Source organism: Micrasema longulum, unplaced genomic scaffold (assembly GCF_059751315.1).
Source record: "Micrasema longulum isolate JH-2025_06_02 unplaced genomic scaffold, ASM5975131v1 h1tg000306l, whole genome shotgun sequence".
In the NCBI taxonomy this organism is placed as follows: domain Eukaryota; kingdom Metazoa; phylum Arthropoda; class Insecta; order Trichoptera; family Brachycentridae; genus Micrasema; species Micrasema longulum.
Window position 1 is genome coordinate 890,299 of NW_028277510.1, and position 15,835 is coordinate 906,133.

The window sequence follows — 15,835 nt, forward strand, 5'->3', positions numbered from 1 at the left end:
TTAGTGAACATAAGGCTGAGGACTATAAGAAATGATATAAGTGAAGAAGAAATGCTTTATTTTATTCACAACTTTAAACAATATAACATTTAGGTATAATATTTTGTATACTATTTTTTGTATTGCATAATAATTGAACATACAAAATTTTCCACAGTTAATTTCGAAACAAATATTCTTTGACGAGTCGTATACATTGTTTTAAGGCTTATGATGAAACTTTTATAACTATTCATCATTTCTAGGTATGGTTCACTTATTCAATTGTTGATATTTTGTTTTTTTTTCAGAAAACTAGAAAAATTTCGTATTTTTGATTGCGGGAAAATTTTATTGAAAGCATGTTAAATTTCCAACACAACTACAGTACTCAGCGTATCAATATATATTTTCTATTTCAATCGGTTTTGGAGGAGTAACCGAAACATCTTTAATCCTTATACTTTGATTAATTTTTAAGCACAATAAAAATGTAAATTTAAACAGTTTGCCGATAGTTGATTACCCTGTTACGAGACCCATTTCTCACACATGATTAAATAAATGTATTGTTCAAATATAACAAACTGTCATACACTTTCGCGAGTAACATAATTAATTAAGAACTCAAAAGTAATTTCGTATACATATTGATTGTCTCCAAGAGATAAATAGGAAGATATAATCAGACCAGAAAATTAGTTGAAAGTACCTCCAAAACAAGATAAAAATAGAAAATGTGTGATACGGCGGGTAAATTTATGTCCTGCAAATTAGTTATAATTTGCATGTTTGCAGTAACAGATTCCTTACCGAAAATTCTTAAATAATTTGTACAAAAATAATGTTAACATTTTTTAATTTATGTATACGTAGATGTGGTATATTAAAGTTAACATTTTCATACGTTTCCGTTTTATAAAAAATCATTGGAATTCAGATATTTCCCTATGGAAATGATTGGTTTTCATAGTATACGAGTGCTCCTAGCTTGAAAAGTGACAACATCTATAACGGTGGGAATCGAAATTAACGGCTATTATAATATTGTACAAATAAGAGTCTTTCAATATTATTACATTAACATCACAAATTCGAAAGCATTTAAATATTTTCAATTTCAGTATAATAATAGATCACACATTTCATTTAATATTAATGATGTGTGAATGGCAACCTCTAGAGATTTTGGTATACATAATTCAGTATAATAAGGTCGGGAGATAGAGTATGTTTGTTTTGCAAAAATCTTTACTTTCGTATTGACCCATCAACGATTCAACGATCGCAGAACACAAAGCATGAAATGTAAGAACTAGTGGTTTCTGTAGTATTTTAGTTATTTGCAAATTGTTTTAGTGATAAAATGTACCAGAAAAAGGAAGTACAGAAAAATCTGAGCTTATTGGAAAATATTTACTCGTTTTTTTATCCAGCATTAAAATTGCTCGGTTTCCACTTCTAGTTGTTTCACATCACATTTACAGTTCCTGCGTTGTGTTTTACATTCGTCGTCAAGATTTTAAAGTATGTTTCATGAATCAACCGTTTATCTTAACTACAACAATATTTAAAGCGTTTTTCGTGCTATGAAGACTTAGGAAAATACACGATCGATGTAAAAACGTCACCGAATTCGTGCGCACTGTCCAAAACAAGGATTACATATGTATTAGGTTTCTGGTACCGACATATTGTTATTTCAAAGTGACAAGACTGAAATAAAAAGCTCGAAGGAATAAGAATACCACGATGGAAACGATGTACATATAATAAAAGCGGTTTTAGAGACATTTACGTATACGATGTTTGATAAAATCAGTTATGGTTAGGCTGCTTCCTAGGAAGGATGTATGTACAGGAGCTACGTCACTAGACGCAGCCACGTCACGCGGACACCCGCTGACGTCATTTTTCTACTCTCCCCGTTTATACACACTTATGTACTCCTCACTTAAATTATCCAAATATCACTTAGCGTAACTTAACTTTACTGAATTAATTTAAGATTTATTTATTACATTTATAAAGGGGTAGGGGGGTATTTGCGATTTACATTCATATTTGTAATTTCTAACACACTTTAATTTATGCAATAACCTTTTGTATATTAAATTACATATGAACCGTATAATATTGGAGTCTTAACTAATACGCCGCGCAGCGATGGCCCGCGCCGCCGCGGCAGGCGTGCACGCGCCGCGGGGGCGGAGGCCGGCGCGGCCGTAGTAAATTGCACCTCATGTTAGTTTTGGCCTTTCGTTTGTCGCAAACTACTCCGGTCAGTGAACAGTGAACAGGGAACAGTGAACAGGGAGCAGGGAGCAGGGAGCAGGGAGCAGTGAACATCCTGGAGGTAATCGTATACTGAAGAAGGACTCCGCCGCCGGCTTCCGGTGATATGCTCACAGAACTCTCTCTTCTCGACAGTTCGTTGTATACAGATTCTTGGGTTACCTTAATGTAATGATGCCGCGTTATTTCAACATGCTATTAGTTAAGCCACGATCACATGACAAGTCAAACCACACACGCAAACACGATTTGATAAAAAACATAATTTACATATTTCTTTGTACAATGGATTAATCACATTTGTATGATATTATTTGTGTTTGTGACCAAAATACCAAAGTATTTGTAAAACACAGCGCATTTTAAATGTCCCATTTTGTATTCATCCAACACTTGGGCAGTATCCATTCTGATCGTTACTTGATATTTTAGCGTCAACACTATTTAACGAATATCGATTGTCCCGTTAATTACGCACACAATGTTCTCCCGAGTGTGCTGCCCAGTAGTGTTCGTAATCGTTCACTGGTATTTTTACACTTCGAAAGAGTATTTCAGCGCCTCCTGCTCAGTTTTTAGGAATCGTTGTCAGCACCTGAAAATAAAACAAATCGTTCATTTCAATTTCAACAAAGTCATTACAAACCTGACAGTTCCTTCTCTACGTTATATATTTACAAATAAATATCTTCCCACTTATTCAAATCAGACAAGAATGAAATCGGTAACATTTGTGCGATTTTAAAAGTGTTTTTTAATTATTGAGCCGTGTATAAATATAACCGTGTATAAATATAAAATTATTCACAATACAATTATTTAACCAGATATAAACTACTGCAACAGAATATTATTTTTACCAAACAAAAAGAAAATTAATCATATCACACAAAACAAAACCTTAAGAATGATTTTGAAAAAAATAGATCCTCGTGGATAAAGTCGATGTTAAATAAATTAAAAATATAAATGTCTTTGACATTTGTATATGTAGAAGCCTTTTGAGCATAAATAAAAAAATACAGATAAATATACGTGTATAACATTTACTTGAAAAAAACACAGAATTTTGGAAAAATAAATATCAAAGTCAACTAGAATATTTTTACCATAGATAAGGTGAAAATCAGACTTTTACATTGAATAAAAAAGCGAATTCAGAAAATTTAATTTTTCGCGTATAAAAATATGTTCCTTACTTAAAGATTTATCGATGAAAAATTAAACCTACCCTACTACAACTCGATTTCATTTTTGTAGGACAGTTGGAAATGCTGAAAATGACCAGAAATTTAAATACTTGAAAAATATTGATCAATGATTACTGCACAATTTCGCCATCGAGTTAGGCTGAGTAGAAAGATCGCCACCCACGTCTATTTTGACATACATTCCTAACTTCTTCTATATTTATATAATCTGCTTTTCACATAACCGAAATCAAGATTTTGGATGATCTAATCATTCCAGGTCTTTTTTTGATCATACTCGTCCAACGTTACAATTCGTTCTCGTCATATATATCTGCTTTACCATTCCTATTCGTTCTACATTACCAAATGAAATGATCCATTCTTAATCTAAACCATTATACGTACTTGTTTAAGATTTGCACTCTCGCCTGATTTCAACGTTTGTACCCAGTCATACTAAATTGATTTCCCACACATTCGTCTGAGATCGCATTTCACCCGCGTTCACTCTGTTTTCATACTTTCTCTGTCAGTTTCACTTCCTTACACGAGTATTTGAACTAAAACTCCGTAAAGAAAGAGTAATCAATAAATAATTGAACTTTTAGATCTCTGAAAAAAGTAACAGCATATATTATATATTATCTATACGCCGCTTACGACCCGGAGGTCATGAGACGCGAGGAAGTAAAAAACTAGAACTCACCTCCGTGGAACGCCGGGAGCAGGGCCGGCGATTATAGATGGTGACCGTAGTACTCCGCGGGAGGGTAGTGCGCGTATCCCTGGTGGAAGGCCGCGTCCGCCGGCGGGCGGTGCATCATCTGCGCCTGGCCGTCCATCATGTAGCCCATGGTCGCGTCGGGACTGTACGCCCCGCTGGGCCCCGCGTGCGGGAACACTGCGAAAGGGAAACTCACTACGTAAGACATGCTGCGAGCGGCTGCCGATGGCAGAAATACTAGGAAATATCCGTGGAAACCCCTACGCAATGAAACGAAACCAAGAAACACCCGTCCTAACTAATGAAGCGACCTACCCTAAGTCCGAAAATCACAGTATCTCTCGTGTTGCCGTGGAACATGAGTCTACATTTGATACAAGGCTTGGTGGTATATCTCTCTTATTTATTACAATTATAAGGTTGTGTTTTGTAAACTTTCAATGGACTTTTATGTATCGGATATGGAAAGCAAAATTTGTACATATATGCTGGATAAAAAATAAATATATATCCTATGCGAATAATTATAATTATACGAATGAAAGTGACGCCAATACTACAAAAAATCTGTTTTACTGAATGGAACTTATAACAAGGAAGACAGAGACGCAGTTCGGTGCCCACGGTTTGTGTGATAGATACAAAAACAAAAAAAGAAATTCGTTCAAGCAGTCGGCTGTTAGCAGTAAGCGGGAGTGCACGCTAGTCATATAACTTACGTATTTATATTTTTACATTTATTAAATTTGACTCAAACATGAGTATGTCCAAATGCTTGCAGACTGGCTGGATTTCCTCCCCAGGGAGTTATTTATATTTAAATTTATTGCAACAGAGAGGTAAACATTGTTGAAAAGGGAAAATGGAAGTCAAGGCATTTACAGGCCACTTTACACTCTGTAACATTCACCATTCTGCCCATTTTTAAACATCCTCATTTCCTTTACTCTTCCATCTGTTGACTTTTGTGAAGTAAAGGAGCTCAAACCTTTATTAGGATGTTTAAACATGGGCAGAATGGTGAATGTTACACAGTTTGTAAAGTGGTCTCTTAAACCAGCCAATGACGGGTCATAAACCCTGTTAATGCCTAGACTTTCATATTTCCTTCTCAACCATGTTTTCTCTCACTGTTGCAATAAATTTAATTTATTTTACTAAAACAGACGTAAATTGTATTATAATTGTCAGAAATTATGGGAAAGGAATTATTTAACAGTAAGTATCAATGTTTTTTTTTGTTTCAAGCGTCTGATCTCCAAAATATTAGGGTTACACGGTTAAATCATCGCGTGTAAGGGCATTTTGTACCACTGCCTTTTAAGAGTCAATAGTCATATTTCGTCGGCTTTCTGGAGCAAGTTGGTAACTAAAATTTCACTATTTTTGAGATATTTCACTTTTATAAATAAATATAAAAATTGAAAGCTTATCCCGAATCAAACATTCAAATAAAACACTAGTACAATATTATAAAACATTATTTTTTGAATTTATAAAATACGAAATATTTCTATCAACTTTTTGAAGAAATACTATTTTATGCCAGTTATGAAGAAATCTCACTTTCCGAAAATTTGTGGTTACGAACTTGTTCCAGAAACCCGATTACTTATGAATCTGATTAAATGAAATCAAATTTTCATTCCCTAGAAAAAAACTGAACAATACATGCAGGAAACGACTAATTTATGTAATATTATATGACTATCTTGAGAGTGCTTGAGCACTCAATAAAGATTGTTAATTTAATCATCATTTATATCAGTGTTAACAACGCGATGAAACAATGTAAATGCTTAGAATTTAAATATCTACCCTTTTTACAGAATGTCAGCACTATGAAAGTTACTCTGTTAACCACCGTAAGAAATATTTTACCGTAACAATTGGGTAAATGACGCCTTAAAAGCCTTCTGTAAAGAACAAGTAAAAAATCTTTTATAAAGCTTTTCTGACTAATAAATCTGCTTTTCTTTTTTGTCTCTCCGCCAGCCATAAGAATGTCCATTATCCGGCACGGTCCATTGATTTACGAGAGTTATTACTACTGCATGGGTCTCTATCGAGGGGCTAGAACCGTTACCAGGATAACAGGAAGCAATAAAGGGAAACGAAGACTTTTGACGGAAGAGGGAAACCAATACTGCCGCCATTCCTAGAAATGGAGATGTTACCTAACACTGGAATTATGCACTAGAATATGTGGTTTAATGTATGAGTATTCTGTTAAAAGATTTCTAAAATAGCATCAATATTAGCTTCATCAAAGTGTGAAAATGAATCCTAATTTACGTAATCGTTCGAATCGATTTCTATCTTTTAAAAAAAACAGTTTTAAAATTTCATAAACAGCAAAATATGATAAGTCACAAGCCCTATAAATTTAGTCATTTACTTCCAAATTCCTTTTCTAAAATATTTTAATTCTCGGTTGTAATATATTAATAAAATACAGTTTTATTTTGTAGGTAGTTTGCTTTTATAAAAACGTCCAAAAGGCTTATTAACTTAAATATAAATACAAGAAAAAAACAATAAAATTAAAATATTGAATGATCATCATCATTCCTTTTCCGCACCTAATAGTGAATAGGGCACTGCATTGGTACACTAATCGCAAAGTATCTTGATCATTTTTGTTACATGAAAGTAAGATTATCAGTCTTACGCTTCAGATCTCAGTCCAAGGACTATGAAACATTCTTGTTTGAAAACACTCTTTAAAATAAATATTTCATATCAACTATGTCGGAAATCGAACCCGAGACCTCTTGAATGGCCTACCATGCCTACAAACGCGCTGACCGTTACACATAAATATTGAATACAGAATATTAAATACCCGCGTAAAAATACAAGACCGAACAAATACTGACGGTTGATTATACTAATTTAAGTTTAAACTTTTTGAATGAATATGACACAACAAATTCCTAATTCGATATTAACTAAGTAAATTATAGTTTTATTATGAAACTGCACACCTGCCTGCAAAAATAATTGAATAACAAAAGTCGTTCACAGATTTGTTGAAATTGACAATAAACATTTTATTAAAGCTTTGTTTTATTGAATGGAACGCAAGAGTTGCATCGTTATCCAAAACTTTTTACAGTAGAATAAATGATAAACAAAGATTTGTTTGGGAACCGAATTGATCTAAATTGAGTTAATAAAATTGGGTAAGATTTGGGAGTTAATTTATCCATATTTGAATGTTAATGCAGCCGAATATACATACGTGATGTTGTAACACTAGTAGCACCACGTAGTTGAGGCTAACGTGGATTAATAATTACCCCCAGTATAAACTAGCATTATCCACCAATTTATACAGCCGCGATAAATTCATTAATGTGTATGGCAGGGGTAGGACGTGCTAGTTTCAAGGTGTGAATAAAGCTTTTCAAACAGTGTAAACAATAATAATTTTATATCTAATTGACAAAAAATAACAGACATCATATCAGTTATTAGTATAATAGAGTCATTGCCATAATTATTATTGTAAATGGGAACGTCAATCCGTAATATATAGGAAGAGGACATTAGTGAAGTTAGCCGCAATATGTTATTGTTAGTTGTTGTTGGCTTATGCATGCCTAATAATGATAAATCATGAATCACTAATTTGTACACGGCCACGTTGCGATGGATCATGGTTTGATTCCGTTGTATTTATTGGATGATTAGAAATTAAAATTAATTGCATAGCCAACAGATATATATTGGGTGGGATAAATCATAATTTCGACACTAATTAAAAAATTCAACCACATTGAGGCATTAACCATATTGAAAAATACAGAAAAATTTATTTAATTTTATAGAAAATCTCTGTTTTTAATGACGATTTTGGCTTATTTAACGTAGATGACGTAATATTTTTAAGGGTTTAAAAACGAATGAAATCGTTTGTAATTAATATTTTTCAAGCCAATAACATGGTGGAGATATGAAAACACGATACGAATAATGGGTATTTATAGAAATAATTGTTTTAATTCATCGGGAATCTAAATTTTATGGTTTGGTGGGACAGAATAGAAAATAAAACAATGGATGGCATGTATGTGTCGAGAATTTGAGTTCCAATTATTCTGGGGAAACGGGAGCTCAGCACGAAAGAGGAGGGCTTACGTTGCGAAACAGAAAAAATCCTTTGAAAGTCATACACATCCTGAGCACAATTTGCAATCCATCCCGGCCAACCCTTAGTTAGTTATGGTTAGTTATACGGGCGAGGGAGGGCGCTCTCTGGTCAGCGGAGAGAAACAGAAAAAAGGGAAAAAGAGAATAATGTCCGAAACCGTTGACCCGTTCTGGGTTATCCATCACTCTCCGGCTAGGGGAGTCGGAGGACGGAGGGCTGGGCGCGGGGGAAGCGAGGAAATGGCTACATTTTAACAGGGTTATCGTATATGAACGTGTACGCTGTCAAAGAAAAGGGTTTCATTTGCACATACCAAACCCCTTAAAAATTACCCATATAGTCTGATTTTCAATGTCTGCCATAAATTCAAAAGAGAAAAACACAAAATAATTACTATGGTAAACAATATATCTCCGTCTATCAAAAAAATCTGTAGATTAAGCAATTTAACTAACTTCCCTTACATATAGAATAGAATAAGGAGCAAGAGTGATCCGAGAAACATGAAGCCGAGGAGGTGGGGGCTAAACTGCCTTCCTACGCTCTATTGCCAGATAACGGTCCCCAAGTTCCCTATTAGCCGCTCGGAACTAATTGCCGCAGGCCATTCTCACGTCGCCAATAAATCTAAAATAGTCGAAGACGTCGGCTTCAGGAGACGCGACCCGAGGTGCGACTGAGTAGTTTTCCTACTCGTATGTATGCTTCCTGATACTCGTCTTAGGGAGAGCTATCGGTTTTTATGCGCGAAGGAAAGTAATTGCCTTCAATACGTGGAACAGCCAAATGAAAGTCTTTTTAATAAGGGATGAACAGATTGAAACCTCCGAGGGAGGTATTAAAGGAAAATGAAATGGGGTGTCTTTTGGGAAAAATTAGAATAGCTCGAATGAAACTTGCTTTACCTAATTCTGATTATTTCAAAGTACGTATAAATATATATTTTTTTATTTGTTTAATACAGTTGACTATATCGTTTTATTTTTAAATTAAAAAACCCAAAGCATTCGTAAAAACGTAGTGAACTAAAGTGAAAATGAAACTAGATTACACAACTAACAATTATTTAAAATTACAAAAAAATTCTGTATCCACATGAATTGTCAAATTATACTACCAAATTTACTGACGTGTTAATGCGAGGAAAATCATTTTGAAAATATCTGTATTTTTTTGTACCGTAAAACCAGTGACTTTTTTAGTAAAAATAATATGGCTGAGATGTTTGTTGTAGATATATAACAATTTATTATATTTACAGCCATTATGGGCTAAATGAAGAGGGAAAATAAAGCGAGGTGGTAGAAGGTAGGGTAAATAACTCCTGAAAGGCTCCAAGTAGGTGTAACGCGGTCTATGAAGAAGTAGTCTGGGCGTTGGTGGTACAGCAAACCTCGTCTGCCGCCTAATGGCCTTTAGAGCGCAGTAAACAATTACTGGCTAGCAGTTGATGGGCTGCGACTTTATGGCTGCTAAGGTAGGCGGGAAGGGCGGGTCTCTCTGGGGCGGAATCTTTGTAAACACCGGAGCAATAATGTGTTTGTATGTCAATAACGCTTTTATACGGATAAGTAAAACCGGGAACTTGATGCCACGCTCACTGAGAAAAATTGATGTTAGGTCGGAAAACAAGACTCGACGAATATTTTTTGTTACCTACGAAAACCAATAATACTAAATTTTACCCAAAAGGTTGAATCTTTGATTTTATATGTTGCAATTTCCAATAATAATATTGAAAGCAACGGGTTTACATATTTTGGCAAATACAATTATAATTTATTTCGTGCATTTTCTTATGCATGCTTTTAAATAATTATGTAGTCTTGGCATGACAAGATTTTAGATTTAAATGTATCTGTCTAATAATTTCTTTTTCAAATTTGAGTTTGTCTAAATGTTTGTAGACAAGAACTGGATTTTACCTTTGAGGGAGTTATTTAGAGATGGAAAACATTCAAGATACCGATGTTTAGGCGTTTACAAGGCTTATGACCGGTCATTGGCTGCTTTAAGTGGCTACTTAATATTGAAAAATTTTCCTATGTTTGGACATACATATTTCTTCGGTTTATCATCCATTTATTTTTTGAGAATCTAAATAGCTAAATCCCATTTTAAAACGGATGACACGTGTAAAAGTAGCCACTTATATAGCCAACGATAAGTTATAAGACCTGTTAATGCTTAGATATCCATATTTCCTTTTTTAAAGTGTTTTTTTAAAATTTAATTTATTTGCATTTTACAATAGGTATACGTAAGTTATAAATAATAAAAAAAAACTTTAAAAAAACCAACAAATTCATGGGACTGTGTGTGGGTATGCATTTGATTTTTAATTTAAATAAAGGCTACTGGAAGAATACGATAGATTTTTTTTTTTTAAATGTGTTAATATAAGAACACAATTTCTTCTTTTCTGTCTCTGTAATTATATGTTATTATTTGTTTAACAAAAAAAAAACATCTTTTGATCACCATTTCTTAGTCTTTTGTAATCTCTACGATTTTTATCGTTGGCAACTCTTTTGTACACTGATTTTCTTTAAATTGAATTAAGGGAGAGTAAAGGGGTAAATATGCCATTCGATTGAGGCCAAACATAACGAGATCAGGAACCACGCACTAACCAGAAGTATCCGACTATTTATGTTACGTAGATACACACATAATATACTTATATAAGGCTTCTTCAGAGTTACTCTAGCGGATAGGTTTGAAAGCTTTTAGTGATCACACCGCGTCCCACGGGTATGCTCTGCCATGATCATACCCCCTCATCCCACATAACATGAGTACCGGGGTAGTATAGATGGGAGGAGATTATCGATCGATACTCTGTACCTGATTATTCCCAGTATTGTATCATTATAATTACTGTCACGTGATGGGTATAAATATTACGTCCCATTCTATGCTTTTATTTATTTTTATCGATTTACGACATGATATACTCAAACATTTGACCATAACAGATAGTGCAGTGCAAAGCTTGTGTCCATGTGTCTACATTGGCATTTTCAGTATAGAAAACACATTGTATTATGCTTAATCCGATTATTTTTTATTTATTTATTTTTCAAAAGCATACAAAAATTAACATATAAATTATCAAGTCCTACTGGACTGCATAAAATGCAGTTCGTCAGCAGGTGCTTATAGTTAATCTTTAATATATGTATATACATAGTCTTATCTCTTAAATTCTATTAACATATAAAAACTCTTATTACTATGGAAAAAAATAAAAATATGTACATCGAAAACAAAAAATTGTCCAAATAAAAAAAAACACATTTTTTTTTTCTATATAAAACCACGTTCTAAAATCCTCGTTCTCTTGAGCCAGATATGTTTTTTGATTTTGATTTTTGTTTTTTTTATATTTAATGGGAGCATATTATACATTTTTGATATATTGTACTCTAGTGTTCTTTTCCCGCATTTATTATTGAATTTAGGGAGAACTAGTCCATCTACACTAGTGAACTGAGTATTATATACATGCTCCAATTTATTTCTATATTCAGATAGAGACGCATGCTGAGAAACCAGCTTGGACCATAATAAAGCTCTAACGGATAAAATATTTATAGATTTATAAAATAAGGATATTGGAATATCGAATATAAATTACTGATTTTCGATTATGCGGTATCATTTTGGAATATTTCACCATTTTTCATCATCATCATTAGCGGTGCACAGGGCACTGCATTGGCATTCAATCGCAGGGTATCTAGATCATTTTTTATTTTTGTTACATGGAAGGTAAGTTGATAATTCTTACGCTTCTTTCGGTAAACCCCCATTAAAAAAAATATTTTGCGTTAACCCTGCCAGGAATCCAACCAGGGACCTCAAGAATGTGGTCCCAGGTAGGATTACACTACGAGGCTGACTTATCTCCTCTCGATTTCATTTTTCAGGATTTTAATCTGAAAGAAGCCATCGAATAAAAAACGTTCACCGAGGATTCTGGTTTTATTTCACACATAGAACTGTATTCTACATCCGCCTGGACACGAAATTAAATAATTTTTAACAATACTGAAATGTTTTTCTGAAATTTACGAATTTTAAAAATGTGTGGTCACTAGGTGTTATCGAGTAGTACTGTTTGTTTTTTTTATTTGAATTATGAAAGTTAAATTTATATTAAGTGAGAAAAAGAGTTTTCGAAAAAAAAAATTAAGTACAGTAAACGCACAATGTGTAATATCCACATTCCTTATTATTTATTATTTTCGATAATGACTTTTTTAAAAAACCTATTATACGTTGAAAATAATATTTTGGTTAACTATTTGAGGAAACAAATATGCCCTCATGTTAAAAAAATATTGTATCTAATAATTCATTTCACTTTAAAATAAATTTGGATTAAAACTAAAAATATAATTGAATACTTATATACAGATACAGTCAATAAGTATACTGCAATATTATTCATGGTTGATTGGTAAATATAACTAATGAAGACAGTAATTGAAAAGGTACTCGTGTACGAAAATAGTGAGGTATTGACATGGTAATCAAAAGAAAAACAAATGTTTAAAGTCTCACCTGCTCTATTTGATTGGTCGATCATTGGTTGAACGATCCTACGCCGCGCATTGATAAACCTGGAAGTAAAAATAAAATATATTAGACTAATTAACATTTATGAATTGTTCAAATAACACAATACAAATAAAATAAATATTTCTGAGGCTTCGTTATTTTTGTAAAATACCTCGAGGGCTCATTTTAATACATTATATTTATCAACAATATTTTGTAGACAAGGACTAGATTCAACTCTCTGAGGAGCTGTTTATATTAACATATTACAACAGAGATGAAGAACATTTAAGAGAAGGTAATATATAAGTTTAGGCATCTACAGGGCCTATGACCTGTCAATGCTATAGCTATTCCAACCTCTTTCACAACACGGACTATCTCTTCGTTCTAGTAACGAGAGAATCCTTTTAATACCCTGTCATCGCTCTAACTTTCTTATCTCCTTTTTTACAGTAGTAGCTTCTCGATTGTGGAATAATTTACCCACTAATGTTAGAGACTTCTTTATTTACATTTAAGTCAAGATTGAAATGTCACCATCTAAATATTTAATTGTTCCTTTATCCTTGCTTTTTCCCTCCCCTCCCCTCTCCCCTCTTCATAGTATAGTGTTAATTTTTTCATATATTTTTATTTTGTTAATCTTTGTTTTTAATTTTTGTATAAAATTGTAATATGTCCATGAATTTGTAATTTTCTCAAACTGAACGGTTTGGGTAGGTAGGAAGAAATTACCTTAAGACAATATGCCCGCCCTTATTATGAATATGTAAATAAAGTGTCAAATAAATAAATAAAATAAATACTATCTAGAAGTTGAATCATTTTATTAACTTTCGTGCGTGTTCCACATTTATTGGGAGTCTCTTTAAATTTCCCCCATTACTTAAATATAAAATACTGGAGCAATAAAATCAATGTGGGGAGCGAAAATACTTTTAAATATCAAACATATGAATTATATATATATTGAAATTGCGATTTAAGTAAAAAAAAACATTTGTGATGGAGAATAAAGGATGCAAAATGGTAGAAACTCTGATGCCGCTAATTGAATGTATCAATGAGTAGCTTAGTTTAAGCATACTAAAGATTTTTTTACAGCGGTGAAGAGTATATTAAAATATGCATGATAACAATTAAACATTAATTTATTATAATGCTTAGAAAATTGATAAATTTTTTGTGAGTGTAATAACTGTCACTTTTTACGAAATTAGAAATTTTCAACACATTAATTATAAAGACACTATTAATCTTGTCACCTCTTAGTAAAACAAGCTTAACTCATTTAGAATATTTACCTGTGAAAGAGATACAAGTGATTTCACGTTTTCCAAATTTATAGGATCATGATTTTACTTTTATTTACACAACGTAATTTTATTCGATATTTAATCAACTTTCTCTATTTAATTTATCTGAATTAGTTTAATAGCTTGTTGCTTTTAAATTTATGTAATTGGTTTTTTAAAAAGTAGTGATACAAACATATCAGATCATATTAGATGGAAATACAATGCTTTGCTGGCTATTTTTTGTTAAGATTTAAGTATTTACTATAAAAGTTTATTACCATGCATTAGTTTAGTACCTACATATGTTATAATGAGTAATTCATTTTATGAAGATATGCGTTTTTCATGTTTAGGTATTATAAAATAAATAAAAAATACATGTTAGTAATAAAGGATCAACGTTTTACCTTAAAAAAAAAAAGTATAATTCTATCTCATAACCGGGTGGTGGTCCTGTGGCTAGCTAGTGTCACGGATCCATGGATTAATAGTCCGAGGTTCGAACACCCTCTGTACCATAACTTTATTCACATTTTCTAATAGAGAGTTATTTACAACTCGTTGAAAATGACTCAAATGAAAATAATTAGTATCATAGGAACCAAAGTATTTATTTCATAAAATAACAAATAAAAATGAATTTACTAAAAGAAAAAGCGGTTTAAATATCAATAAAACAAAATACGTTTTTAAATGTTTATCTTCAACGTAAAATACAAAAAATAGCACAAGCGAATGTTTTCCTTTCTAAAGCTCTCAGAAAGATTTAGTTTCAGCAAACATATTATATATGTTTTCTGCACATAGTATATACTCGTAGGTACGTAGGGAACTAAACTTTTAATTGATAACGTTTGTTTGAAATGGCAACAACGAATTAAGCTTATCTTATATATTTACAGTTAACTTGTATATTTTTATCTATGGGCAGATTCATGTAAAATTATTACGTGTTAACCAACTGCTAACATTTTTTCCCTATGGAGTAGTTTGCCGCCTCGGAGAAAACTTCATGTATAAAATTACAAAATAATTCTAGTGTGTGCAGCCGGCAGCGTTTTTCAGGAAACTCGAGATGAATTCAGATATTTATGTAATCTGTAGGGATGGAACGAAGAGAAAAAGACAGTTAGGCCGTGCATGTTCAAATTGATGTCAAGGGAGACGGTGCCTTGCATTTTTTTCGAATAAAACATGTGTGAATGAATAAAAATAAAATAAATCAACAAATGCCACCGAATGTTTCAGAATCCTTATTTTTTTGCATTTACTCACGAAAATAAACATTGCACGATTCATTCTTTAACTGTACGATGATTTTCTACTGAAATTTACTAATAAGATTATTTTTTTTGCAAAATAATTCTTTCCATTTTTAGGGCATTTCTTTTATTTTTATTACAACTTACAAAAATAAATGATTAAGTTCTTAATATATATTTTTAAATACATAAGATTTGATTGTTTTGACTGACACACTTACATTTAAAGAGATACATTTTTATACTATTGATAGCAATATTTTTTTTGCTGTCATTTTTGTATCCCCGCATTTATTTTATGAAGCGTGATATTAATTGCACATATTTTAATTTATATTGAGTAACAATTGTGCAATGCG

At 32.4% G+C, this 15,835-nt stretch overlaps 1 protein-coding gene across 1 annotated transcript in view; it reads right to left on the bottom strand.

The window, feature by feature from the left end:
- Positions 1-273: 273 nt before the first annotated feature.
- Positions 274-15,835, bottom strand: part of LOC148282682 (homeobox protein homothorax-like) — a 182,693-nt gene continuing 167,131 nt past the window's right edge. Inside the window, exons 4-6 of the mRNA XM_088224709.1 lie at positions 12,917-12,975; positions 4,174-4,368; positions 274-2,869 (exon numbers count right to left, since the gene is read on the bottom strand). Of these exons, the coding sequence (XP_088080835.1) occupies positions 4,205-4,368; positions 12,917-12,975 (223 nt within the window). The 3' untranslated portion in view covers positions 274-2,869; positions 4,174-4,204. The remainder of the gene's footprint in view (positions 2,870-4,173; positions 4,369-12,916; positions 12,976-15,835) is intronic.